Source organism: Scyliorhinus torazame, chromosome 4, assembly GCF_047496885.1.
Source record: "Scyliorhinus torazame isolate Kashiwa2021f chromosome 4, sScyTor2.1, whole genome shotgun sequence".
Classification (NCBI taxonomy): Eukaryota; Metazoa; Chordata; class Chondrichthyes; order Carcharhiniformes; family Scyliorhinidae; genus Scyliorhinus; species Scyliorhinus torazame.
This window is the reverse complement of record NC_092710.1, coordinates 191,583,843-191,609,795: the sequence shown is the minus strand read 5'-3', so window position 1 is coordinate 191,609,795 and position 25,953 is coordinate 191,583,843. Positions and strand designations below refer to the sequence as shown.

At 47.3% G+C, this 25,953-nt stretch overlaps 1 protein-coding gene and 1 pseudogene across 1 annotated transcript; one reads left to right on the top strand and one right to left on the bottom strand.

The window, feature by feature from the left end:
* The first annotated feature begins 42 nt into the window (after positions 1 to 42).
* On the top strand, positions 43 to 2,731 carry LOC140411445 (uncharacterized; annotated as a pseudogene).
* Positions 2,732 to 20,344: 17,613 nt separating this feature from the next.
* LOC140411686 (zona pellucida sperm-binding protein 3-like) lies at positions 20,345 to 23,380 on the bottom strand. Its single transcript, XM_072500705.1, has 9 exons — positions 23,127 to 23,380; positions 22,017 to 22,132; positions 21,636 to 21,739; positions 21,369 to 21,546; positions 21,154 to 21,280; positions 20,993 to 21,081; positions 20,788 to 20,906; positions 20,586 to 20,714; positions 20,345 to 20,509 (listed from the first exon to the last, which is right to left on the bottom strand). Exons 1-9 carry the CDS (start codon positions 23,310 to 23,312, stop codon positions 20,379 to 20,381), a joined length of 1,179 nt encoding a protein of 392 aa, XP_072356806.1. The 5' UTR covers positions 23,313 to 23,380; the 3' UTR covers positions 20,345 to 20,378.
* Between the last annotated feature and the right edge of the window lie 2,573 nt (positions 23,381 to 25,953).

Below are 25,953 nucleotides of genomic sequence, written 5' to 3'. Positions count from 1 at the left end.
TGGTGGGAACCCAGGTCAATTCCTGCCGGATGATTTGGCGCAATGCAGATCGCAATCTACTTACACTTAGAATTTTGTTTGGAGGTTGGGGTGAGCTGCACCCTGATTGGGGGGCGCAGGGCTGAACACGCCGGCAGGTCCGTCTCCTCCGAGATCGGGGCACCATTCTTAAAGGAAGATCTGGGGCGACATTCTCTGACCCCCCGCCGGGTCGGAGAATCGCCGGGGGCTGGCGTGAATTCCGCCCCCGCCGGTTGCCGAAGTCTCCGGTACCAGATATTCGGCGAGGGCGGGAATCGCGCCGCGCCGGTTGGCGGGCCCCCCCGCTCGATTCTCTGGCGCGGATGGGCCGAAGTCCCGCCGATAAATTGCCTGTCCCGCCGAAGTAAATTAAATCACCTACCTTACCAGCGGGACAAGGCGGCGTGGGCGGGCTCCGGGGTCCTGCGGGGGGTGCGGGGCGATCTGGCCCTGGGGGGTGCCCCCACGGTGGCCTGGCCCGCGATCGGGGCCCACCGATCCGTGGGCGGGCCTGTGCCGTGCGGGCACTCTTTCCCTTCCGCCTCCGCCACGGTCTCCACCATGGCGGAGGTGGAAGAGACTTCCTCCACTGCGCATGCGCGGGAAACTGTCAGCGGCCACTGACGCTCCCGCGCATGCGCCGCCCGGACATGTCATTTCCGCGCCAGCTGGCAGGGCAACAAAGGCCGTTTCCGCCAGCTGGCGGGGCGGAAATTCCTCCGGCGTCGGCCTAGCCCCTCAATGTTGGGGCTCGGCCCCCAAAGATGTGGAGCATTCCGTACCTTTGGGGCGGCGCGATGCCCGTCTGATTGGTGCCGTTTTGGCCGCCAGTCGGCGGACATCGCGCGTTTCCGGTGAATTTCGTCCCAAAACGGCGCAAATCAGATAGGCATCGCGCCACCCCAAAGGTGCGGAATGCTCCGCATCTTTGGGGGCCGAGCCCCAACATTGAGGGGCTAGGCCGGCGCCGGAGGAATTTCCGCCTCGCCAGCTGGCGGAAACGGCCTTTGTTTCCCCGCCAGCTGGCGCGGAAATGACATCCCCGGGCGGCGCATGCGCAGGAGCGTCAGCGGCCGCTGACAGTTTCTCACACATGCGCAGTAGAGAGTGTCTCTTCCGCCTCCGCCATGCTGGAGACCGTGGCAGAGGCAGAAGGGAAAGAGTGCCCCCACGGCACTGACCCGCCCGCGGATCAGTGGGCCCCGATCGCGGACCAGGCCACCGTGGGGCACCCCCCCGGGGCCAGATCGCCCCGCGCCCCACCCAGGAACCCGGAGCCCGCCCACGTCGCCTTGTCCCGCCATTCAAAATGTGGTTTAATCCACGCCGGCGGGACAGGCAATTTATCGGCGGGACTTCGGCCCATTCGGGCCGGAGAATATAGCGGGGGGGCCCGCCAACCGGCGCGGCGCGATTCCCGCCCCCGCCTAATCTCCGGTGCCGGAGACTTCGCCAACCTGTGGGGGCGGGATTCTCGCCAGCCCCCGGCGATTCTCCGACCCAGTGGGGGGTCGGAGAATGACGCCCCTGATCTCCATCACTCTGGCTTCACACTGCGCCGGCGGGTGCGAGAATTCCAGGAGCCAGGAGAATCCGGCTTAAAACAGAACCTGCAGATTTAAATAAGGGTGGTGGGCATGAACCAGATCACGGCAGCTGGAGCAGTCAAGGAGCATCGGATATCGTATGACACCCGGCGCAAATCCCTCTTCGGGCCTGTCCCGGGATTCTCCCGACGTCGCAGAATTTGCACTGGGCGCAATGCGGCTGGAGAATTGCCCACTGTTTCTCTACCGGTGCTGCTTAATATTTCCAGAAATTTCTGTTCATGTTGTATATTTAATAACTGAGGTTGTTCATCATCACTGATTTAACTAAATACAAATAACAGACTGATGCTTGAGCAAGATTTCTTTACATGTGCCAGGCATAGGTTGCTGTAAGCACATTGAATCTTGTGGAAGTTATAATTTGCCTTCTGTAATCTTTTCACAACATGGTCATGCAGAAACTTAAACAGCATTTTGTCTCCAGCACAAGTATGTTTAATGCTATATGTTTATGTTTTTCAGAGCGATGCCTGTTTAGTGCCTGTTGATGACCCAAAGGCCACCAGTGCCACAGAGGAAATAAACACTGTGACTAGTTCTATTACGGTGCAGGAGTACTTTGCCAACAGGATGGCTCAACTGAAAAAATCAAAAACAGGGCATGAGATCGATCGAAGCAGTGCTGTTCAGGAACTCGAAGGAGATGATTTGATTCATTCGAAGAAGTAAAAATTAAATCCAAAAAGAAGAAAAAACGCTGCAGAGGAGATGCTGACGGGATTTGTAACTTCAACCAACTGTCTCTACCCACAAAGCAAGTCGAGGGTGAAGGTGATGTGGAACTAAATAGTGGTCTGATAGAAGACAGCCCAGTTAAGGCAAATTACCAGACTAAAAGGAACTTCAGAAAAAGCAGAGCGAAACATTCGGTGTCGCTCAACCAGAATATTTGTCCTTTAGGAGAAGTTGAATCGGAAGAGGTTCAGGTTGAACAGTACCCCGCAGTAAATGAGTCATCGGAGAAGCAAAATGAGCAGGATTGGGAAGAGAATCAGAAGAAACGAAAGAAGACTAAGAAGAAAGCAACAGCCACGGGTGAAGATGAGGTTTCTCAATCCTCACATTCAAGAGAAAGGAGGAGGAAACAGAAAGAAAAGTAATAGAAGATTTGGGACATGCCGAAATTGTTGGCCCATTTTTAATTGAAAACTATCCAAATGACTTATTTTATTACTAATTTCAGAGTATTTAAATTGTTCCTCTACATTAAGGGCATTGTAGTCTTACAGCGACTGTTGGAATTAAATTTAAGCAGTAAGCTTGGTAATGGAGGATGGAATACTTGAAGTAAGGAAAGCGATTAAAAGCATGGTAAAACAATTTTCTTATAAATGCACAAAATAAAATGAGTATGTTTATTTGTGGGTATTGACAATAGAGGGCACGATCAAACGGCCTCATCGCACCCGAGTCGGTGACGCGACAAGGCCATTAAATCTGATCGGAGGCCTCTCGCTAGATTTGCAACGCTCGGAACGCCTCGCGAGATCTCGTGAGACGTTACAATCTGGATCTCGCTCTCAGTGGGCGGTATCCGGATATACATCTCAAATGAGCCATTCGGCTCATTTAAATATGTCGCCGTCCAATTCCCCAGCGGTCTGGGAACTAGCAGCCTCACCTGGGAGACCTCGCCATGGTGCCGTTTAACACTGGTCCACAGAAACGGGGGCCAGGCGTAAAGACACCTGGGGGGGGGGGTTCCCCAGGCCATTGGAGACTCATGGGTGGTCGGGGACAGGCAGGGTGGCACCGTGTCTCTCCCTCTGGCACCCAGACAACTTGGCAGTGCTGGGACACTCAGGTGCCAGGGTGGCACTGCCAAGGGTCGGCGCCTGAGGGGGGGCATGCCCATGAAAGGATGAGTGTATGAAGGGCGGGTATGAATAGATCGCCTAATGGTTGGGAGGGGGGGTAAGGGGTGGGTGTTCTGAAATGGAGGGGAGGGGCTCGAAAGAGGCACGAAGAGGAGGGTCCCTCAGTGACCCCATAGCCGAGTGACCTCATTTGGTTGGGGTGGGGATGGGGAGAGTGACATTTCTTGTGGGTGGGGGGTGTGGGGCCCACAAATGGGGACCAGGTGGATCAGCACTTCAGGGGGGTGGGGAGGGGTGGGGGGGGGGGGGGGGGAAGGTTCACCCAGGCGATCGATGACCCATCCCAGGTAACTGGACAAGGTGGCACCCTGGCACTGATGCCACCAGGACACCTTTGCACTACCAGCCTTGCACCCTGACAGTGCCACTTGGCTACCCTGGCACTGCCACCTGGGCATCAGCCTGGCACTGCCAGGGTACCCAGGTGGTGCTGGCAGGGATACTACCAGGCCGGAAGTGCCAAGGTGCCCAGAACTAACACTTTGTTTTTGCTCAGATCGTGCTCTAAGTGTGGGTAAATACCATTGCGGAACTCACTGAAAAAAACGGCGAGAAATATTCTGCCAAACTCACCCAAAATAACACTTAGAATTTTTAATTTTAAAAAAAAATGTTTATATTCAGGTTTTTCATTTTATACAATACAAAATAAACACGTCTGTGTAGACCAATTACAATTTACAAAGGCCAGACATTGGAGGTTACCCCAAGTCCCTCCCCCCCCACCAATCACCAACTCCCCTGTCCCTTTTATATTACTTTATTCAATATTTACATCTGTACATTGTACAATAGGTGAGCGAGACCGTTCGATGTATAGTTCTGTTACTGTTGGCCATATTATGGGTAGCACAGTGGTTAGCACTGTTTCCTCACAGCGCCAGGGACCTGGGCTCGATTCCCAGATTGGGTCACTGTCTATGCAGAGTCTGCACGTTCTCCCCGTGTCTGCGTGGGTTTCCTCCGGGTGCTCGGTTTCCTCCCACAAGTCCCGAAAGACGTGCTTGTTAGGTGAATTAGACATCCTGAATTCTCCCTCAGTGTAGCGAACTGGCCCGCGGAGTGTGGTGACTAGGGGATTTTCACAGTAATTTCATTACAGTATTAATGTAAGCCTCCTTGTGACACTAATAAAGATTATTTATTTTAAGGCTTTGTTGGGGGGGGGGGGGGGGGGGGTGCCTCTGGCGCCCTCTTCAGGCACTTCCCGTGTCCCTTCCTGATTTTTCCCTGGGCACCTCCCTTGCTGCTCCCCTTCCTCCCACATGTGGGTGTGGTTGGCCGGGCCTCCCTGGCACCGTTCACACTGGTCTTCCACCTCCGGGAAGAACCTGTTCATGTGGGTTCTGGTTAGGTGCGCTCTGTGCACCACTTTGTGCTGCATGAGACTTAGCCTTGCGCAGGAGGTAGTGGAGTTCGCCCTGCTCAGTGCTTCACTCCAGAGTCCCCAACCTATGTCTGTCCCTTGTTCGTCCTCCCACGTCTGTCTTGCTCCATGCAATGGTGTTCTCGCCTTCCTAACAGTTGTCCCTAAATGTCCCCACAATTCCCCTTCTCAATACAGTCCACGTCCAGCAGTTCCTTCAGCAATGTGGCTCTCAGGACCCGAGGGTACCTCGTCGTCTCCTTGCGGAAAAAGGTTTCAACTTGCAAGTTTTGGATCTCCTGTCCGTTCGGTAGCTCCAGTCTTCCCGTCAGCTGGTCCAAGGTTGTGAGTCTGTCCCCCATGTAAAAGTCCCTAATCGCTCGCGTCCCCCTGGCCTGTCTCCACTTCTTCACACTGGTGTCAAGCATGGCTGATGGGAATTTGTGGTTACCACATATGTGGGCCAGGGTGGACATCTCTGTTAAGCCGATGTGCTGTTTCATCTCGTTTCAGATTTTAACGTAGCTACCACCACTGGGCTGGATGTGTACTTAGCCAGCATGGTTGGGAGCGCTGTCGTGGCTCGGAGGGTTGTTCCTGTACAGGACACCTCCATTTTCACCCATTCCTTGCTCGGCTCCTTACTCATCCCCTCACTCTCTGCTGTGGCTTCCCAGTGGTGGTATTGCAGGTTCAGAAGGGCGAGGCTTCCCATATTTCTCCTCTGCAGTGTATTTTTAGGGATTCTTGGATTCTTCCCTACATAAATGCTACAATCATTTTGTCTTTTCCTTGGAAAAAGGCCTTGGGGATGAAGATCGGTATGGATCTTCTCAATGGTATTGAAATTTCAGAGTTAAGTTTCTGACCAGTGAGGCTCCTAATTGTACTATGTCACATTTATTCTATTATTTTCTGTGACCCTCCCTGGTAACTTAATCTGGATCGTACTATTTATTTCAACTTTTTAAACTATTTTTGTCCTTTTTGAAAAAGTTTTGGTATTTGACGATTTTCAGTCCCCTTCATAATGATAAAACTGGGACAGCAAATCCTGTGGAGAAGCAGGGAATCATTCTGAACTTCCACATTTAACTACGGATGTGCACATACTGGAAGTTGTGCTATCAGTCTTGCACTGTAGTGGTGCACTGTAGTTTGTTTTCAGAGCTGGATAGCTGCAGTCACAGCCAGAAGGTGTATTAGAGTCTCTCTCTGTAATCTAAAGACTGTAAATCGATCCTCGTGATTTAAAACTAATAACAGTAGTGACTTTAACCTGATGTGCTTCTGTTTTAAGTCTTATGAATGTTAAAAGGAAAGCTTAAAGGATTACTCAGTGTTGTATTTTTTGGGGGTTGTATTTGAATTACTAAGATGTGAACTGTATTTTTTTTAAAAAAGGTTAACTTGAGTTCATAGAATACATATTGTTTTGCTTTAAAAAATACTTCTCAATTTCTGCTGTACCACACCTGTAGAGTTGGCCGTGTGCTCCCCATACCACAATCTATTAAAAGTTTGTGGGTCTAAACCCTGGCCCATAACAAATTAGGAGCTCGTCCGGGATAAAAGTCTATCTATTGGATTGGCTTAGTGAACTTAAAGACAGGTGAGCATATTGTGGTTGCTTTTCAGGTGTGGTATTTTAGTTTAAGTAAGGAGTGTGTTGTGGACAATGGCTCTTTCAGAGGCTCTGAAGTTTTTCGGGGTTGAGACGGTCACACGCAGTACCTTATGGACAGAGACTAAAAGCAGACTGTTAGATTTGGCAAAAACATTGTTGTTAACATTACCTGACAAAATGCGAAAAGATGAGGTAATTACCTGACAAAATGCGAAAAGATGAGGTAATTATGCCGGTGGCTAAGCGTTTAAAGTTGCCTGAGATACAGTTTGACTCATTGGAAATGGCAAAAATTCAGTTACAACTTAAACAAATGGAACATGTGAAAGAATTAAAGCAGTTTGAATACGAAAGAGATAGAGAGGAAAAAGAAAGAGAGAGAGAGGAAAAAGAGGAGAGAGAAGAACGGAGAAAAGAAAGAATAGCCCTAGCAGAACAATAAGAAAGAGAAAGGGAGATACAGATGAGGGAAAAAGATAAAGCAAGACAGTTTGAACTTCAGAAAATGGCCATGAAACATGACAGTCAGTTAAAATTGGCAGACATAAAGGGAAACGTACAGTTGGATGATAGTGATGAGGATAGTGAGAAAGAGCGTCATAGTCGAAGGCTTGGTGGGGATCTATTGCCAAGGTTTGATGAGAAGGAGGTAGAAGCCTTTTTCATTTCATTTGAGAACAAAGAACAAAGCACAAAGAAATGTACAGCACAGGAACAGGCCCTATGGCCCTCCAAGCCCGTGCCGACCATGCTGCCCGACTAAACTACAATCTTCTGCACTTCCTGGGTCCGTATCACTCTATTCCCATCCTATTCATGTATTTGTCAAGATGCCCCTTAAATGTCACTATCGTCCCTCCTTCCACCACCTCCTCCGGTAGAGAGTTCCAGGCACCCACTACCCTCTGTGTAAAAAACTTGCCTCGTACATCTAAACTTTGCCCCTCTCACCTTAAACCTATGCCTCCTAGTAATTGACCCCTCTACCCTGGGGAAGAGCCTCTGGCTATCCACTCTGTCTATGCCCCTCATAATTTTGTAGACCTCTATCAGGTCGCCCCTCAACCTCCGTCGTTCCAGTGAGAACAAACCGAGTTTATTCAACCGGTCCTCATAGTTAATGCCCTCCATACCAGGCAACATTCTGGTAAATCTCTTCTGCACCCTCGCTAAAGCCTCCACATCCTTCTGGTAGTGTGGCAACCAGAATTAAACACTATACTCCAAGTGTGGCCTAACTAAGGTTCTATACAGCTGCAACATGACTTGCCAATTCTTATACTCAATGCCCCGGCCAATGAAGGCAAGCATGCCGTATGCCTTCTTGACTACCTTCTCCACCTGTGTTGCCCCTTTAGTGACCTGTGGACCTGTACTCCTAGATCTCTCTGACTTTCAATACTCTTGAGGGTTCTACCATTCACTGTATATTCCCTACCTACATTAGACCTTCCAAAATGCATTACCTCACATTTGTCTGGATTAAACTCCATCTGCCATCTCTCCGCCCATGTCTCCAAACAATCTAAATCCTGCTGTATCCTCTGACAGTCCTCATCACTATCCGCAATTCTACTAACCTTTGTGTCATCTGCAAACTTACTAATCAGACCAGTTACATTTTCCTCCAAATCATTTCTATAGACTACAAACAGCAACGGTCTCAGCACTGATCCCTGCGGAACACCACTGGTCACCGCCCTCCAATTAGAAAAGCATCCCTCCATTGCTACTCTCTGCCTTCTATGATCTAGCCAGTTCTGTATCCACCTTGCCAGCTCACCCCTGATCCCGTGTGACTTCACCTTTTGTACTAGTCTACCATGAGGGACCTTGTCAAAGGCCTTACTGAAGTCCATATAGACAACATCCACTGCCCTACCTGCATCAATCATCTTTGTGACGTCCTCGAAAAACTCTATCAAGTTGGTGAAAGTAGCTAAACAAATGAAATGGCCACAGGACATGTGGGTATTACTGAATGAAACAAAGCTGGTAGGTAGGGCTAGTGACGTGTTTGCATCACTACCGGAGGAGGTATATGGGATGTATGAGGAGATGAAAAAATCCATCTTAGGTGCATATGGGCTAGTGCCTGAAGCTTACTGACAAAGGTTCAGAAATTTAAGGAAAGAATTTGGTTAAACTTACATTGAGTTTGAAAGGCTCAAACAGAGTAATTTTGATAGGTGGATCAGGGCTTTGAAAATAGACCAAACGTATGAAGCTCTCAGAGAAATTATACTTTTGGAGGAGTTTAAAAATTCAATTCCTGATGTAGTGAGAACTCATGTGGAAGAGTAGAGGGTTAAAACTGCGAGATTAGCAGCAGAAATGGCAGATGATTATGTATTAGTTCATAAATCAAAGCTTGGTTTCCGACATCAGTTTCAGCCTGTGAGTGATAGAAACTGGGGACATGAGAAATACTCAAGTGGAAAAGGTAAAGGTGATCTGATGGGAGATAATAAGGAGAGTGTACCTCAGATTAAAAAAGAAATCCAGGAGGGTGGAAAAGAAATGAAAAGTTTCAAATGTTTTCACTGTAATAAACTAGTCCATGTAAAGTCACAGTGTTGGTGGTTGAAGAAAAGCACTGGGAAGGCTGATGTGGTAAAACCGGATGAGGTTTGTTAAAGTGGTAAAGGAAAGCCCAGGTGAAGCGAAGGAGGTGCAAAAGATTGTACAGCCTAGTCAAGGGGTGATTGATCAGAAGGGGTCAGATCTCTTTAAAGAATTTACTCTGTGGGTAAAGTTTACTCATGTGTATCAAGAGGAGCAGGTAAAGAAGTCACAATCTTAAGAGATACGGGAGCTAGTCAATCTTTAATGGTCGGCGATGAGGAGTTATGTAGTTTGGGAAGAATGTTGCCAGAAAAGGTGGTAATATGTGGAATTCAGGGTGAGAAGTGTAGTGTTCAATTATATAATGTAAGGTTGGAAAGTCCCGTGAAGCGTGGTGAAGTGGTAGTAGGAGTAATAGAGAAACTATCTTGTCCAGGAATACAGTTTGTCTTGGGTAATGATATAGCTGGATCGCAGGTGGGAGTGATGCCTACTGTGGTTGATAAGCCAGTGGAAAATCAGACAACTCAAGTGTTGAAGGACGAATATCCTGGGATTTTTCTGGATTGTGTAGTAACAAGGTCGCAAAGTTACAGGTTAAGACAAAGGGAGAAATCAAAGAGTAAAGATGAAGTTGAACTGCAATTATCAGAAATGATTTTTGGCCAGATGGTTGAAAAAGAACAGGTGGAGGATGAGGCGGATATTTTTAGTTCAGGAAAATTGGCGGTGTTACAACAAAAGGATATAGAAATAAAACGGATGTATCAGAAAGCATAGATGGAAGAGGAATCTGAGTGTTATTACCGTAAAAGTGAACTCTTGATGAGAAAATGGAGACCTGTACAAATGCACGCAGATGAAAAGTGGGCAGAAGTTCATCAAGTAGTATTGCCGGTAGGGTATAGAAAGGAGGTGTTGAGAGTTGCACATGAGGTACCAGTGGGAGGTCATTTGGGAATAAGGAAAACTCAAGCTGAAATACAAAAACATTTTTATTGGCCTGGACTGCATAACAATGTAGTTAGATTTTGTCAATCATGTCACACATGTCAAGTGATAGAGAAACCTCAAGCAGTGATAAAACCTGCGCCCTTAATATCCATTCTAGCATTTGAGGAACCTTTTACAAGGGTCCTAATTGATTGCGTAGGACAGCTTCCTTAAACAAAAAGTGGGAATCAATATCTGTTGACTATAATGGATGTGTCTACTAGGTTTCAAGAGGCCATTCCAGTACGTAATATTACTGCTAAAAAGATTGTGGAGGAGTTACTTAAATTCTTTACTAGATATGGACTACCCACAGAAATACAATCGGATCAAGGATCAAATTTTATCTCAAAGTTTATTGAATCATAGAATTTACAGTACAGGAGGAGGCCATTCGGCCCATCGGGTCTGCACCGGCTCTTGGAAAGAGCACCCTACCCAAGGTCCACACCTCCACCCTATCCCCATGACCCAGTAACCCCATCCAACACGAAGGGCAATTTTGGACACTAAGGGCAGTTTATCATGGCCAATCCACCTAACCTGCACGTCTTTGGCCTGTGGGAGGAAACCGGAGCACCCGGAGGAAACCCACACAGACACAGGGAGAACGTGCAGACTCCGCACATCAGTGACCCAAGCCGGGAATTGAACCTGGGACCCTGGAGCTGTAAATCAGTTGTGCTAACCACTATGCTACCGTGCTGCCCCTGTATTCAAAGAAGTTATGGATAGCTTAAGAATAAAACAATTTAAATCAACTGTGTACCATCCAGAATCACAGGGAGCATTAAAAAGGTGGCATCAGACATTAAAGACAATGTTGAGGGCTTATTGTCAAGATTATTCAGAGGATTGGGATAAAGGAATTCCATTCGCACTGTTTGCAATTAGGGATGCATCTAATGAGTCAAACAAATTCAGTCCTTTTGAACTAATTTTTGGCCATGAGGTAAGAGGACCGCTTAAATTGATTAAGGAAAAATTGGTGACGGAGAAATCAGAAATTACATTATTGGATTACGTGTCAAATTTTAGGGAACGATTAAATAGAGCAGGTGAATTGGCTAGACAACATTTAAAATTTGCACAAAATGTGATGAAACGGGTAATGGACAAGAAATCCAAAGTTCGTAGTTTTGACAGTGGAGATAAAGTTTTAGTGTTGTTACCAGTGGTAGGTGAACCTTTAAAAGCAAGGTTTTGTGGACCTTATCAGATTGAAAGGAAATTAAGTGAGGTGAATTATGTGGTTAAAAACACCAGATAGAAGGAAGACTCACCGAGTGTGTCATGTGAATATGCTTAAAACGTACTTTGAAAGGGAAGGAGAGAAATAGGAGGAGGTTTTAATGATTCTAACTCAAAGTGACAAACCAAATCCAGATGACTGTGAATTTGACATACCTCAAATTAAATTGGAAAACGAGTATGTTCTTGAACATTGGGATAAATTGTTCCAGAGGAAAACGGACTGACCTGAAGGAGTTATTGATATCACATGGGCAAGTTTGTGGAGATAAATTGGGAAGTACTAAAATGGCTATACATGATGTAGGTGTGGGAAATGCTGTTCCAATCAAACAACATCCATACAGACTTAACCCTTTAAAATTGGCACAGGTTAACAAAGAGATTGAGGGTATGCTTAAAAATGGCATAATTGAAGTGAGTCGCAGCCAATGGAGCTCACCCATAGTGATGGTACCTAAACCAGATGGTACCCAATGGTTGTGTGTGGACTATAGAAAGGTTAATGCAGTAACAAGAACGGACTCTTATCCTACCCCACATTTGGAGGATTGCATTGAGAAAGTGGGACAATCAGCTTTTATTTCCAAACTGGATTTACTTAAAGGTTACTGGCAGGTACCTTTATCCGAAAGGGCAAAGGAGATTTCAGCTTTTGTGACTCCAGATGGTGTATACCAATTCAAAGTTATGCCATTTGGCATGAAAAACGCCCCAGCCACATTTCAACTGTTAACTAAAAAAGTTGTTTCAGGTTTACCCAACTGTGCTGTATACATCGACGATCTGCTAATTTTCAGCCAGACATGGACAGAACATTTGAAACATCTGATGGAGTTATTCGATCGACTTCAGGAGGCGGGTTTGGTGATAAACCTAGCCAAAATTGAATTTGGAAAGGACCTAGTCGCTTTCCTTGGCCATACAATCAGACAGGGTAGAATGGTCCCACGGGATGTGAAAACAAAAGTTATTGGGGAGTTTCCGATACCCTCGGCACGACGAGAAATAATGCGATTTCTTGGTATGAGTGGATTTTACCGGAAATTTGTACTCAATTTTAGCAGTGTGGTCGCTCCACTGACGGACTTGCTCAAGAAGCGTAACAAATTCCAGTGGACGGTGAAGTGTCAACAGGCATTTGACGGCCTGAAGGTTGTGTTAACCACTGCTTCTGTGTTAGCCATGCCAAATTATACGAAACAAATCAAATTGGCGGTTGGTGCGAGTGATGTGGGTGTAGGTGCGGTGCTTCTACAAGACAACGACGAAGGTCTAGAGTGGCCTATTTGTTATTTTTCTAAGAAATTGAATTCTCACCAGAAGAAGTATTCTACGATTGAGAAGGAGACTTTGAGCTTGGTGCTGGCTTTGCAACATTTTCAAATTTATGTGACCAACAATCCGTCTGACACCGTTATATATATACTGATCATATTCCGTTGACGTTTTTGGAGCGATTTCGGAATAACAATGCAAGGCTGTTTCTCTGGAGTTTATATTGCAGCCATTTCATTTAAAAATAGTTCATGTGGCAGGACGAGAAAACGTGATAGCCAATGCTTTGTCATGAATGTGATGAACGGAAGCAGTTACAGTTGGAGGAGGAAGAACGAAAAAGGAAATGGACTATATTATACCAGTTTGCGTCTGTTGTTTATTTGAAACGAGAAAGTATATTTACTGCCTGCATTTCTTAAAGAATAATAAAAAGGTGAAAAATGAAACCATCTTGAAGTTGCTGGTTTAGTTTTTTTCCTTGGGTGGGGGGGGGGGGGGGGGGAAGGTGTCATGTGAGAGTGCCTTTAAGAAATGGGTGTTTATAAATGGGTATGTATATAAATATCTGTAGTGGGAGTACCTTAAGAAATGGATGTTTACCACTGCAGTGGTGTCAGCGAGTGGGTGGAACTGGGCTGTCTGTCGGCTTTTTACTTTTGTTTTAGGCTGTTTGCTGCAGGGTGTGTTTTAGTTTCATTTTCAGAGCTGGATAGCTGCAGTCACAGCCAGAAGGTGTATGAATCTCTCTCTGTAATCTAAAGACTGTAAATCAATCCTCGTGATTTAAAACTAATAACAGTAGTGACTTTAACCTGATGTGCTTCTGGTAAATGGTGTTTTAAGTCTTAGCGATGTTAAAAGGAAAGCTTAAAGGATTACTTAGTGTTGTATGGTTGCTAAGATGTTCACTGTATGTTTTAAAAAGGTTAACTTGAGTTCATAGAATAAACATGGTTTTGCTTTAAAAAATACTTTTCATTGCTGCTCTACCACACCTGTAGAGTGGGCCGAGTGCTCCCCATACCGCAATCTATTAAAAGTTGTGGGTCAGGTGAACTCCATGATACACTTTGGGGTTCTCTAAACCCTGGCCCATAACACAATGACATTTACATTGCTTTGCCAGTCATTAATTTATACCAACGGCAATAGATGATTAACCATTGCCAAAACCAGTGAAAGGGGCAAGTTTCTATTCTGGTGGGCTGCTCCTCTCAGACAATTTGATGATCAAATCCTCAGCCCAGTCTGGTATCCAGCCCGCCCAGAGCTGGTTCATTTGTATTCAATCCCTGGCATGTGCCCAGATAGCTGATCTCATCTCCGAAGATTTATCCAAGGACTCAGGTGTACAGAATCCATATCAAGGGCAGCCCGGTAGCATAGTGGTTAGCACTGTTGCTTCACAGCACCAGGGTCCCGGGTTCAATTCCCGCCTTGGGTCACTATCTGTGCAGAGTCTCCAGGTCCTCCGGTTTCCTCGCACAGTCCAAAGACTGGGTTTTGTACTATTGCTTGCATCTGAACATGGAAGTCAAGAATTAACTTGGGCATGTCTATTTGCTAATCTATCGTTGGCATTTCTATTTGCTAATATCGTTTTGTGGCATTGCTTACTAAACATGAAAATGGGATTGCCATGCCGGAGAATAGTTAAATCTAATGACTTTAAGATATAGCAGTAGATAAGCAACAATACAGATGCCAGTGAAAATAAAATATTTCAATCAAAGTAAATCGAATCCTATTGCGCAGAAAGAGGCCAATCTGCTCGTCCTGCCTCTTTGAGCGACCCACATTGTCCCACTCTAGATAGATAGGTTTTCCCCTTAATCCCTTCAATTACCCCCTTGGAAGTACAGATCCAGTTGCTCTTTTGAACGTTCAGATCATGTGTTTCAGATTTTACCAACCATACGCGTGAAGAAATTTGTCGTTTCCCCGACAGTTGTTTTGCTAACAACTTTTACCTCAATTTTGAATAGGTGAACTAGGTCTCTGTTAAGCTTCCTCATTTCCAAGAACAATCACAGCATCTCCAGTCTCTCCTATGACGATGCCAGACCAGACCCCAACAGTGGCTAGGATATTGGACAGAAACCAATATTATATTTTAATTTTGTACGATTGAGGGGAAAGGATACCTCACTCCAAGAGTGATTTCACACAAAATAGGGATATGGTATAGTATTAAAATTTCTATAAAATCAGAGTCAAAGAATTTACAGTGCAAAAGGAGGCCATTCAGCCCATAGAGTCTACACCGGCTCCTGAAAGAGCATCCTACCCAAGCGAGCACCTGGAGGAAACCCACGCAGACAGGGGGAGAATGTGCAGACTCCCGCACAGACAGCAACCCAAGCTGCGAATCTAACCTGGTCACAACAACTCCGTTCCTCAATTTCTTCAGGCTCACTCCAAGCTCATCTTGACCCCGATGCAATGGACTGGTTCAGTTGCCCTGGTTCTTAATTCCCTACGAGGACATTATTTCTGCAGACCCACCCTACCAAATCCTTCAATGCCTCAGATCAGCCTCAATCTTTAACACAGGAAGATTCAAACTCAGCCCCAGTCTCCATTCTGGCCAATCAGCATCAAGCCTGCTCAGAACAAGATGTCTCCTTTGATGTTGGAATGTTCGATTCCCAAATCCTGTTCTGGGAGCTCAAAAGCAGAATAATAAGATTGGAGGGTCATTAAAAACTATACAGTTAGCAGATTCCATCTGTATGTCATAATATACACATCAGTATATGATGGTGCAGAGACACATACTGACTGACACACTGCAAGACCAATCAACACACACAACACAGCAGCCAATCACCAGTTAGGGCACGGTCACTATAAGGACAGAGGGCACTAGTTTTCCCGCTCATTCGGGATGCAGCCTCTGGGACAGACAGAGCCCGCAATCAGTAGCACAAACATCCACCATGTGCTGGCAGTACAGGCTGATCAGGTTAGGCATGGGTCTTCAGTCAATCTAACATACTGTCGACCCACAGTGCAAGTATGTTTAACAGCTCTTAGTTAAATAAAATAGAGTTGTACTATTACAAGTGTTGGTAGCCTGTCTATGAAACTGCTAAGGTAAACACAGTCTCCACAGATCCAGAGTACCCAGAGTATCACTTACCTGCAACAGTTAGATATCCTGTTCCCCGTCTCGGGGGGGGGGTGAACACCCTGGGAATACAGAGAGTGTTCCCCCTCTCCAGTGGGGGTGAACACTCTGGGGAGAGAAGACAGCCCCAGTAAACAGCCCCACCAGCCAGGCTCAGCTCCACTAGGAGGTCCCAGACCTGCTCACATCCTCTCCCCCACACTGGGTGGCCAAACAGGGGTGCGGGGACTGAAACAGACAAAATTAATAGCCCCCATAAAAACTACCCTCTCAAGTACAAGAACCGTTCAAGGAGATGTGGTTCTTGGAGCTTTTGAGTGCAGTACCTCCCTTGCTGCTCCCCTTCCTCCCACATGTGGGTGTGGTTGGCCGGGCCTCCCTGGCACCGTTCACACTGGTCTTCCACCTCCGGGAAGAACCTGTTCATGTGGGTTCTGGTTAGGTGCGCTCTGTGCACCACTTTGTGCTGCATGCGGCTTAGGCTTGTGCAGGAGGTAGTGGAGTTCGCCCTGCTCAGTGCTTCGCTCCAGAGTCTCCACCCTATGTCTGTCCCTAGTTCGTCCTCCCACGTCGGTCTTGCTCCATGTAAGGGTGTCCTCACCTTCCTAACAGTTGTCCCTAAATGTCCCCACAGTTCCCCTTCTCAATACGGTCCACGTCCAGCAGTTCCTCCAGCAATGTGGCTCTCAGGACCCGAGGGTACCTCGCCGTCTCCTTGCGGAAAAAGTTTGTGACTTGCAAGCGTTGGAGCCCCAGTTTGTTCAGTAGCTCCAGTCTTCCCGTCAGCTGGTCCAGGGTTGTGAGTCTGTCCTCTATGTAAAAGTCCCAAATCGCCCCCAGCCTGTCTCCACTTCTTAACAGTGACGTCAAGCATGGCTGGTGGGAATTCGTGGTTACTGCATATGTGGGCCATGGTGGACATCTCAGTTAAGCCGATGTGCTGTCTCATATCATTCCAGATTTTAACGTAGCTACCACCACTGGGCTGGATGTGCACTTAGCCAGCATGGTTGGGAGTGCTGTCATGGCTAGAGCTCGGAGGGTTGTTCCTGTACAGGAGGTCTCCTCCATTTTCACCCATTCCTTGCTCGGCTCCCTTACTCATCCCGTCGCTGTCTCGGCTGTGGCTTCCCAGTGGTAGTATTGCAGGTTCGGAAAGGGCTAGGCCTCCCATATTTCTTCTCTGCAGTGTATTCTTACGGATTCTTGTCCCCACAAATGCCATAATCATTTTGTCTATTGCTTGGCAAAAGGCCTTGGGGATGAAGATCGATATGGATCTTCTCAATGGTATTGAAATTTCAGAGTTGGGCAGCACGGTAGCATTGTGGATAGCGCAATTGCTTCACAGCTCCAGGGTCCCAGGTTCGATTCCGGCTTGGGTCACTGTCTGTGCGGAGTCTGCACATCCTCCCAGTGTGTGCGTGGGTTTCCTCCGGGTGCTCAGTTTTCCTCCCACAGTCCAAAGATGTGCAGGTTAGGTGGACTGGCCATGATAAATTGCCCTTAGTGTCCAAAATTGCCCTTAGTGTTGGGTGGAGTTACTGGGTTATGGCGATAGGGTGTGGAGGTGTTGACCTTGGGTAGGGTGCTCTTTCCAAGAGCCGGTGCAGACTCGATGGGCAGAAAGGCCTTCTTCTGCACTGTAAATTCTAATTTTAAAAAAAAATTCTATGAATTGAGAGCGCTGTGTTACATTTATTCTATTATTTTCTGTGACCCTCCTTGGTAGCTTAATCTAGATCATACTATTTATTTCAATGTTTTAACAAGTTTTGTCCTTTTTAAAAATGTTTTGGTATTTGATAGATGTTCAGTCCCCTTCATAATGATAAAACTGGGACAGCAAACCCTATGGAGAAGCAGGGAATCATTCTGAACTTCCACATTTAACTACAGATGTGCAGATACTGGAAGTTGTGCTATCAGCCTTGCACTGTAGTGGTGCAAATACTGACATTGTCGCTGTTACAACTACAAATTCCAGGCCAATATAGGTAAATATATCTAAGAAAGGTAAGGCCATTGCTTTCAACGGATAGTGTACAATTTACATTGCTTTGCCTGCCTGCCACTAATTCATACCAACGGCGATAGATGATTAACCAATGCAAAAACCAGTGAAAGAGTTTCTGTTCTGGTGGGCTGCTCCTCTCAGACAATTTGATGATCAAATCCTCAGCCAAGTCTGGTGTTGATCTAGCCCAGAGCAGGTTCATTTGCATTCAATCCCTGGCATGTGCCCAAATAAGGACGTGATTGTAACTTTGGCATTTGTATTTGCTAATCTTATCATTTTGTGGCATTGCTTACTAACCATGAAAAGGGGATTGCCATACCCGATAGGTTAGATCTATTGAGTCAGGTTAGATCTATTGAGCCAGCTACAGATGCCAGTGAAAATTAAATATTCAAAATAATCTATTGCTATTGCATAGAAAGAGACCATTCTGCTAGTTATGCCTGTGCTGCTTCTTTGAAAGTACAACCCAGATTGTCTCACTCCAGATTTTCCCCTTAATCCTTCAATTACCCCCGTGAAGTACATATCCAGTTGCTCTTTGAAAGTTCAGTTCATGGATTTCAGATTTTACCAACCATGTGAAGAAATTTGTTGTTTTCCTGAAAGTTGTTGCGCTAACTATTTTAACCTCAATTTTGAATATGTGTACTAAGTCTCTGTTCCCAGCATCTCTAGTCTCCTATTACAATGCCGGACCAGACTCCCAACAGTGGCTAGGATACTGGACAGAAACTAACATTGTATTTTTAAAATTTTGCCCGACAGAGAGTAGAAGGATACCTCACTCCAGGAGTGATTTCACACAAAATAGGGATATGGTATAGTATTAAAATCTCGTCAAAGTCAGAATCATAGCACTGTAAATTCTGAAGGAGGCCATTCAGCCCATCAAGTCAACACCAGCTCCTGAAAGAGCACCCTACCCAAGCCCACATCTCCACCCTATCCCCGTAAGCCAGCAAACCCACCTAACTCTTGGACACTAGGGGCAATTCAGCATGACAAATCCACCCAACCTGCACATCTTTGGACTGTGGGAGTAAACTGGAGCACCCGGATGAATCCCACAGACAGGAGAATGTACAGACTCTGTACAGGAAGCATGCAGACTCCACACAAAGCAACCCAAGTTGGGAATCTAACCTGGTCACAACAACTCCGTCCCTCTATCTGTTCAGGCTCACTCCAAGCTCATCTTGACCCCGATGCCTCACATCATGTTCCCTTAACCTCAATGGACTGGATCAGTTGCCCTGGTTCTTAATTCCCTTTGGAGGGGATTATTTCTGCAGACCCAGCCTACCAAATCCTTCAACACCTCAGATCAGCCTCAATCTTTAACACAGGAAGAATCAAACTCAGCCCCAGTCTTCATTCTGGCCAATCAGCATCAAGCCTGCTCAGAACAAGATGTCTCCTTTGATGTTTCACGGTTTGTTTCCCAAAACCTGATGTAGGAGCTCAAAAGCAGAGTGGAGGGGCCACCGTTCCATTATCACCAATTAAAAACCATGCAGTTATCAGATTCCAGCTGTATCACTTATCTGCAAACAGTTAGATATCAGAGACCAACTGAAGTTCAGGCACCAGATCAGGGACAGGATCCTCCCCTGCCCGACTATCGGCTCCAGGGAGTGGCGTGAATCACTCCGGCGTCGGGCCGCTCGGAAGATGCAGAATCCTCTGCACCTTCAGGGGCTAGGCTGGCACATGCACAGGAGCGCCAGCGTGCGCAAGCATCATCCCAGCACATGCGCAGGGGGGGGGCGGGGGGTTCTTCACGCCGGCCATGTTAGAGGTTGACAGCATCTGGTGCGGAGGGAAAAAGTGGCCCCACAGCACAGGCCTGCCCTTGGAACGGTGGGCCACGATGGTGGGCCAGGCCATCGTGGGGGTACCCCCAGGGCCAGATCTTCCCCCTTCCCTCCTGAACACAAGGCCGCCTGTAGAGCCAGGTTCCACCTGTACAGACCTGGTTTGATTTATGCCAGCGGGACTGGCCAAACACTGGAAGCCACTCAGTCCATCATGGGGCAGAGAATCGCCAGGAGGGCCAGTGGCCGCTGTGGCACAATTCCTGCCCACGCCAAAACCCTGGCGCCGGAGAATCTGGCTGCCAGCATCGGGGAGGGATTCATGCTGCCCCCCGGCAGGCTGTCAGAGAATCCCACCCCAATTCTGGGGATCAGCATGCCACTTCGACAGTCACACAAGGTTTGGGGGGGGGGGGGGGGGGGGAGAAGAGGCACAGGTGACCACCCTGGGAATACAAAAAGAGTGTTCCCCCTCTCCAAGGGGGGGGGGGGGGGGGGTGATCCCCTGGGAGAGAAGGAGACAGCCCCAGTAAACAGCCCCACCATCGAGGCTGAGCTCCACAAGGAGGTCCCAGACCTGCTCACATGACCTCCCCCACACTGGGTGGCCAAACAGGATGGGGGAGCGGCAACTGAAAGACACAGAAAATTAACCAGCCCCCATAAAAACTAACTTCTCAAGTAGAAGAACCATTCAAGGAGATATGGTTCTTGGAGCTTTCAGTGCACGAACCCCAACCATTATTTCCATGGACTCAGACTAACGAAATGCAGAGACCAATCAGCTCCCAGACAATAGGAATCACTGCTTTATTGATAATTAATTTGATGACTGGGTGAACAGAGTTTGATTGTGTTTCCTGTACAGGAACAAGGTGATCAATGAAGCAGAAATCAGAGAGACAGCCGTCACAGTCAGGGTCACGATCAGGACCACCTCAGACTCCACACCTACAAACCAATGAGAAGCTAATGGTTAGTGAAGGAAACAGAGGGGAAAATGGAAACCAGCTGTCAGCCAACTCACCACCTGGAGACCTCTCCTGCATCCTTCCCTCATTCAGGGAGTCTGTTGCCAGGTTGGTCACATCAGTATCCAGAATGATCAGGGGTCCAAGAGAGGCCTCAGCTTCCCACTTGAATCCAACTTCACTCTCTGCAATATCAAACAGTCCAGTTAGAGAGGAGAAAAGGGAAACGTCCAACACCTAAGAGGATCAATATCCTACCAGCTTCAGCTCCAAGATCTCTCCTTCCTCTGGATCCAAATCGCAGCTCCCTTGTGGCACAGTTACCCACACGGCAACAGGCACAAATGTCAATGCTCGATTCCTCCAATGGGGTCCAGCTGGGCAAAACAAATCTGTCAACCAACTGCGTTGTGCATCACATCTCCACAAAAGCCCATCCCTGAGTGAGAGAGAGGAAACTTACATAATCTGCATCTTCTGGAAAGTACAAGCTTTGTTCCTGGAATCTCTCCGATCCACTGGAGCTACTTTCAGGTGACAAGTGATGAAAATCTGAGGGAAACATCAACACGTCGTTATTTAATGTCACCCTCCCAGAGACCCCAATGATCAGTTTCCTCTTACCAAGGAACGGTCATCTCCAAAGAAACGGAATGAATCCAGGTCAAACCGGAGCTTGTCCATCTCCTGCTCACCACTTGGCAACACAAAGGTTGAAAAGGAGTCCTCAGCTTTGCTGTCCAGGAGGCAACTGAAGATAAGATTAAAAAAGGGACATTAAGTGAATCAAGTGAAGCCAGTGAGATGGGAGCAGCTGGAGAAAGCAGAGAGCTCCTTACCCATTGTAGTCAATAATGCTGTATCTCGGGGTGGAGTCCTTGTCTGGGCTCAATGTAGCTACACAGCGGTCAATGTAGAGCTTCAGGGGCATGTGGTTGCTCATTGAAACAGAGGCCTCAATGTGAATGAGGTCACCCAGGTAGTAGACAGTGGAAGTGCGCTCTGTAAGCCAGTCACCTGAAGAACAAGAGGACAAGGGTTGGAGACAGTGGGTGTCACTCCCAGTGAGTGAAGACAGGAACTCACTCCATCCACCCATCACATACCATTCATTAGGCGCAGGGAGAATGAAAGATGTCCTTCTCCAGACCTAGTGGAGCTGAATGGGATCCAAGTAGGCCTGATGGGGTTACTGCTCACATTGCCCTTCCTGGAAAGACAGCAGAGTCATTTTAGGACAACTTCAGAGAACACAAGCAGCTTTGGATCTTCGAATAATGAAATTAATGAAAAATGAAAATTGCTTATTGTCACAAGTAGGCTTCAACTGAAGTTACTGTGAAAAGCCCCTAGTCACCACATTCCAGCACCTGTTCAGGGAGGCTGGTATGGGAATTGAACCATGCTGCTGGCCTGTCTTGGTCTTCTTTCACAGCCAGCGTTTAGCCCTGTGCTAAACAGCCCCTATAAAGAATAAAGATTCTCACCTAAAGTAACGGCACTCAATGGGAACGACAGCTCCATTCGTTCTCACAATGACAGATCCATGATACTCTGGGCTGTGGGTCAGGTGGGTGGTGTAGATCAGGAAATCTCCAGACATCTGAAAGACACCAGGTTAAGGAATGAAGAACTGATCTGAATTGAGAAAGTTCTACACAGGGGCAAACAATGAACTCACCCCATCCAATTAAAACAATTCAAGGGGATTGGCAGGGTCAGTGCAAAGAGGCTGCTGGGCTCCAGCTGGAGAGTTTTTTTTTTTTGGAAGGGGGGGATCTCAGGTCACAGGTCAATCATTTAGGATAAACATGACAATTAATTTCTTCATTTAGCAGCTGAATAATCTTGGGAATTCTCTATCCTAGAGAGCTGGGAATGCTCAGTCACAAGAGGATATTCAGGAGAGATAGATTTATTTTTGGACATAAGGGAATATGTTGAGGACAGGGACACAAGGGGTTGTGGGAAGTCCAGCTCTGATCTGAATGGGGTCCAGCCTGGATCTGAATGATCAGGGAACAGGCTGGAAGGGCTGGAGAGCCTCATCTTCAAAGAGAGATTAGCACAAGTCCAGGATCAATTAACAGAGAATTGATTCAATAAAAGGACAGGCTTCAGTTAACATGAAAAGGAAAAGGAGTCTCAAGTTGACAATAATATGGAGCCTGGAAATAGAACAGTTTTGATCCAGGGCCCCATTGATTGCAATTACTGGGAAAGTGGGATGTGTGGAGTTACTCTTTCATCCAATCCATCTGAATTCCCATTTCATTCTGTTCATTAGCACCCAACCTAATTGGATTAAACTGGATTGAAACTAAACCCTCAGTTCAATTCATCTGAATGAGGGGGAATAGAGAAAATCAACAAGAGGAAAGGCTTGGAGGAACCAAAGAGAAGCTTCCAGACCAATGGGGTTGAAGAGACTCAGACCAGTGGAAGCAAAGTACAATCCAGAATAGAAAGCTAGTTTGGGGGTTTAAGATGCAGGAGACCAGTATCTTCTCAATATCAATGACATCTCACCAATGGAATAAAGAGTGTGGAACAATCTCCAGCCCAAGATTAGAGCCAGAATTGAGGTTTGACATTACCTGCAATTTGCTGCCACACTCATGGAGCCCATAGACAAAGAGGACAGTGTGGTTCTGAGAGTAGATCCTGGTTGGCCGACAGCCTGCTGACCCCAGGGTCAGGTCAGCAGCTTTAATCAGGTGCCTGGTTCCAAATAAATCCAGCTGGACCCTGACCAGCAGCTTGTCCTCTGCACACTGCACCATCACAGTCTGCAGTGGAGACACACTTTGACCCTCAGACACACGGAAATGGGAACCAAAGGGCGGAGGAGGAGAGAGTCTCTGAGGCACAGAGGTGGCTTTGACTCTACTCCATGGAAACCTCTGGCCTAGAAACTGTTGCCAAGTATCAGAGGAACAAACTGCTCCAACTAACACCAGCACTGGGAACAAAGCCCTCACTCCAAAAACCCCCATGATACCAAACAACTGAAACATCCCATCCACCAGGGAGTTGCACCTTTTATACTCACAACCTGTACTCACCTGAACTCTTTTGAGGTCAATCAGCTAATTATACTAAAAGAAACAAGCTCAGGGACAAATTAAAAGGGGCCGCTCTTGATAGGTGCACTGCCCAAATAATACTAATAAACTTTCTTATTGTCACAAGTAGGCTTACATTAACCTACTTAACGTAAGTTAATAAAGTCACTGTGAAAAGCCCCTCGTCGGCACACTCTGGCGCCTGTTCGGGTACACGGAGGGGGGATTAAGAATGTCCAAATTATCTAACAGCACGTCTTTCAGGACTTGTGGGGGGGAACCTGAGCACCCGGAGGAAACCCAGACAGACACGGGGAGAACGTGCAGACTCTGCACAGACAGTGACCCAAGCCGGGAATCGAACCTGGAAACGTGGCGCTGTGAAGCAACAGTGCTAACCACTGTCCTACCGTGCCACCCCGAGACAAGACAATAGCTTACAATTACCCCTTAAACAATGCTAATTAATATAGTGACACAATAACCCTAAACTGCTAATTTTATTTCAACTCAAACAACAAAACCATCTCAGGTTTCAATTTAATTACAGTTAGCACTCAGGAATACTTGATTTCTAGAGATGTCTTGGATACTCCACTTTGTGAAAGAAAGATCTTTTGAGACTGTTTGAAAGAAAGACACCTGGCACCCTGTCAGAGTAATGCAGAATCTCTGACAGTATTTCTTCAGAAACCTTCTTGGCTCAACTTCCAGCCAAAAGCTAACACTGAAAACCTTAACAGCTGACTGCTTCAACTCCTGGCTCCCATTAACTACATCATCTCACTAAGCTGAACTCATTGGGCGGGATTCTTCGAGCCCCGCTCCGGGCCAGAGAATCGCCACAACCGCGCCATGCCACCCTGACACCGGCACGCGATTCTCCGAGGAGCGGAGAATCGGCGCCGTTTGCGCCGGCACGTTTGGCGCAGCGCAGGTCGCGGGCCGCTGTCCGCGGCCGGGCAGCCGGTTCTCTGGCCTTGATGGGCCGAGCGGCCGTGCGGAAACGGCAGAGTCCCGCCGGCGCTGGCCACACCTGCTCGCAGCTGGCGGGAACTCTGCATGCATGGTCGGGGGGTGCAGCCTGTGGTGGGGGAGGGGGGCTCCTTCACGGGGGTGAGCATGCGATGGGGTCTGGCCCGCGATCGGGGCAACCGATCAGCGGGCCGGCCTCTCCAGCCCCGGCCCTATTTTGTTACGCGAGCAGCCCCTGAACCCCCACACCATGTTGCGTCGGGGCCGGCGCATTGAGGAAGTCCACCTAACATGCGCGGGTTGGCGCGTGCCACTGCGCATGCACGGGTGGGCGCGGCGCCCAGTTGCCGCTGGGAAGTGAGGCTGGAGCATTGTGAACTGCTCTAGCGCCGTGCTGGCCCCCTGTGGGGGCCAGAATCTGTAGTGCCCGCACCTGTTTTGCGCCTTCACGGCGGCACAAACACTCTGCCTCCATTTCGGAGAATCCCACCCAATGTCTCTAATTATCTACGCTCCAGGGAACCCTCTGAATATAAAATAATAGTCCATTAACCCAAACCTTTACGATGCTTTAATTGCACCTCTGGTTCTAAAAACACCAGCTAACTTTCAAATGAGGATTCTTAAAAACATAACTGCAGCAGTCACACACTATCCCAGGTATTTAACCTTTACTGCACCAACCACATATAATATATCTGAAATTCCTATATTCTTCACACTCCACACAGCTGAGATGCCTCACCCCGGTATCATCCTCGTAAACTCACCAATGTCTTCATATCCTTCCAAACGTGTGGTCACCAGTGTGGTGACCAGAATTGCTTACAATACTCTTGAGACCTAACCGGTGAATTGTGAAGGTTCAGCATGATTGCCTTGTTTTTGTACTCAATGCCCCTGTTTACAAAGTTCAGAATGTTTTCTGAGTCTTTTTAGGCTGGGATTGTTTTTCTTAGAGCAGAGAAGACTGAGAGGGGACTTGGTTAATGCCTGCAATCCTATAGCGATCTTGATGCCTTCCTTCTGCAGCAGGTCACTGAGACATCTGCATTTGAACTACCACAACAAAGTAAGGGGTTACTGGGCAATGAGGACAACCAATGACTGGTGACTCTGCTGTGCAACCCATACATTTGTATGCAACATGCATGCAATGAAAACTATGCTCTCACAAGAAGTGTAATAAAGAAAGCCAAACATGCTGAGACATCCCGATTCTCTTGAGGAGTTTTCAAGTATTTAGTCAAGCATGTTTCAAGACTTTTGGTGGTTTGCTTTATGCTGGGCAACTCCTCATCATGAGCCATCAGCCTTCGTAGCCAGTCGTAGGGCAAGCAGCTAAGAAGCTGGAGGAAGAAGAAAGCAGGCAATCTAGAGAAAC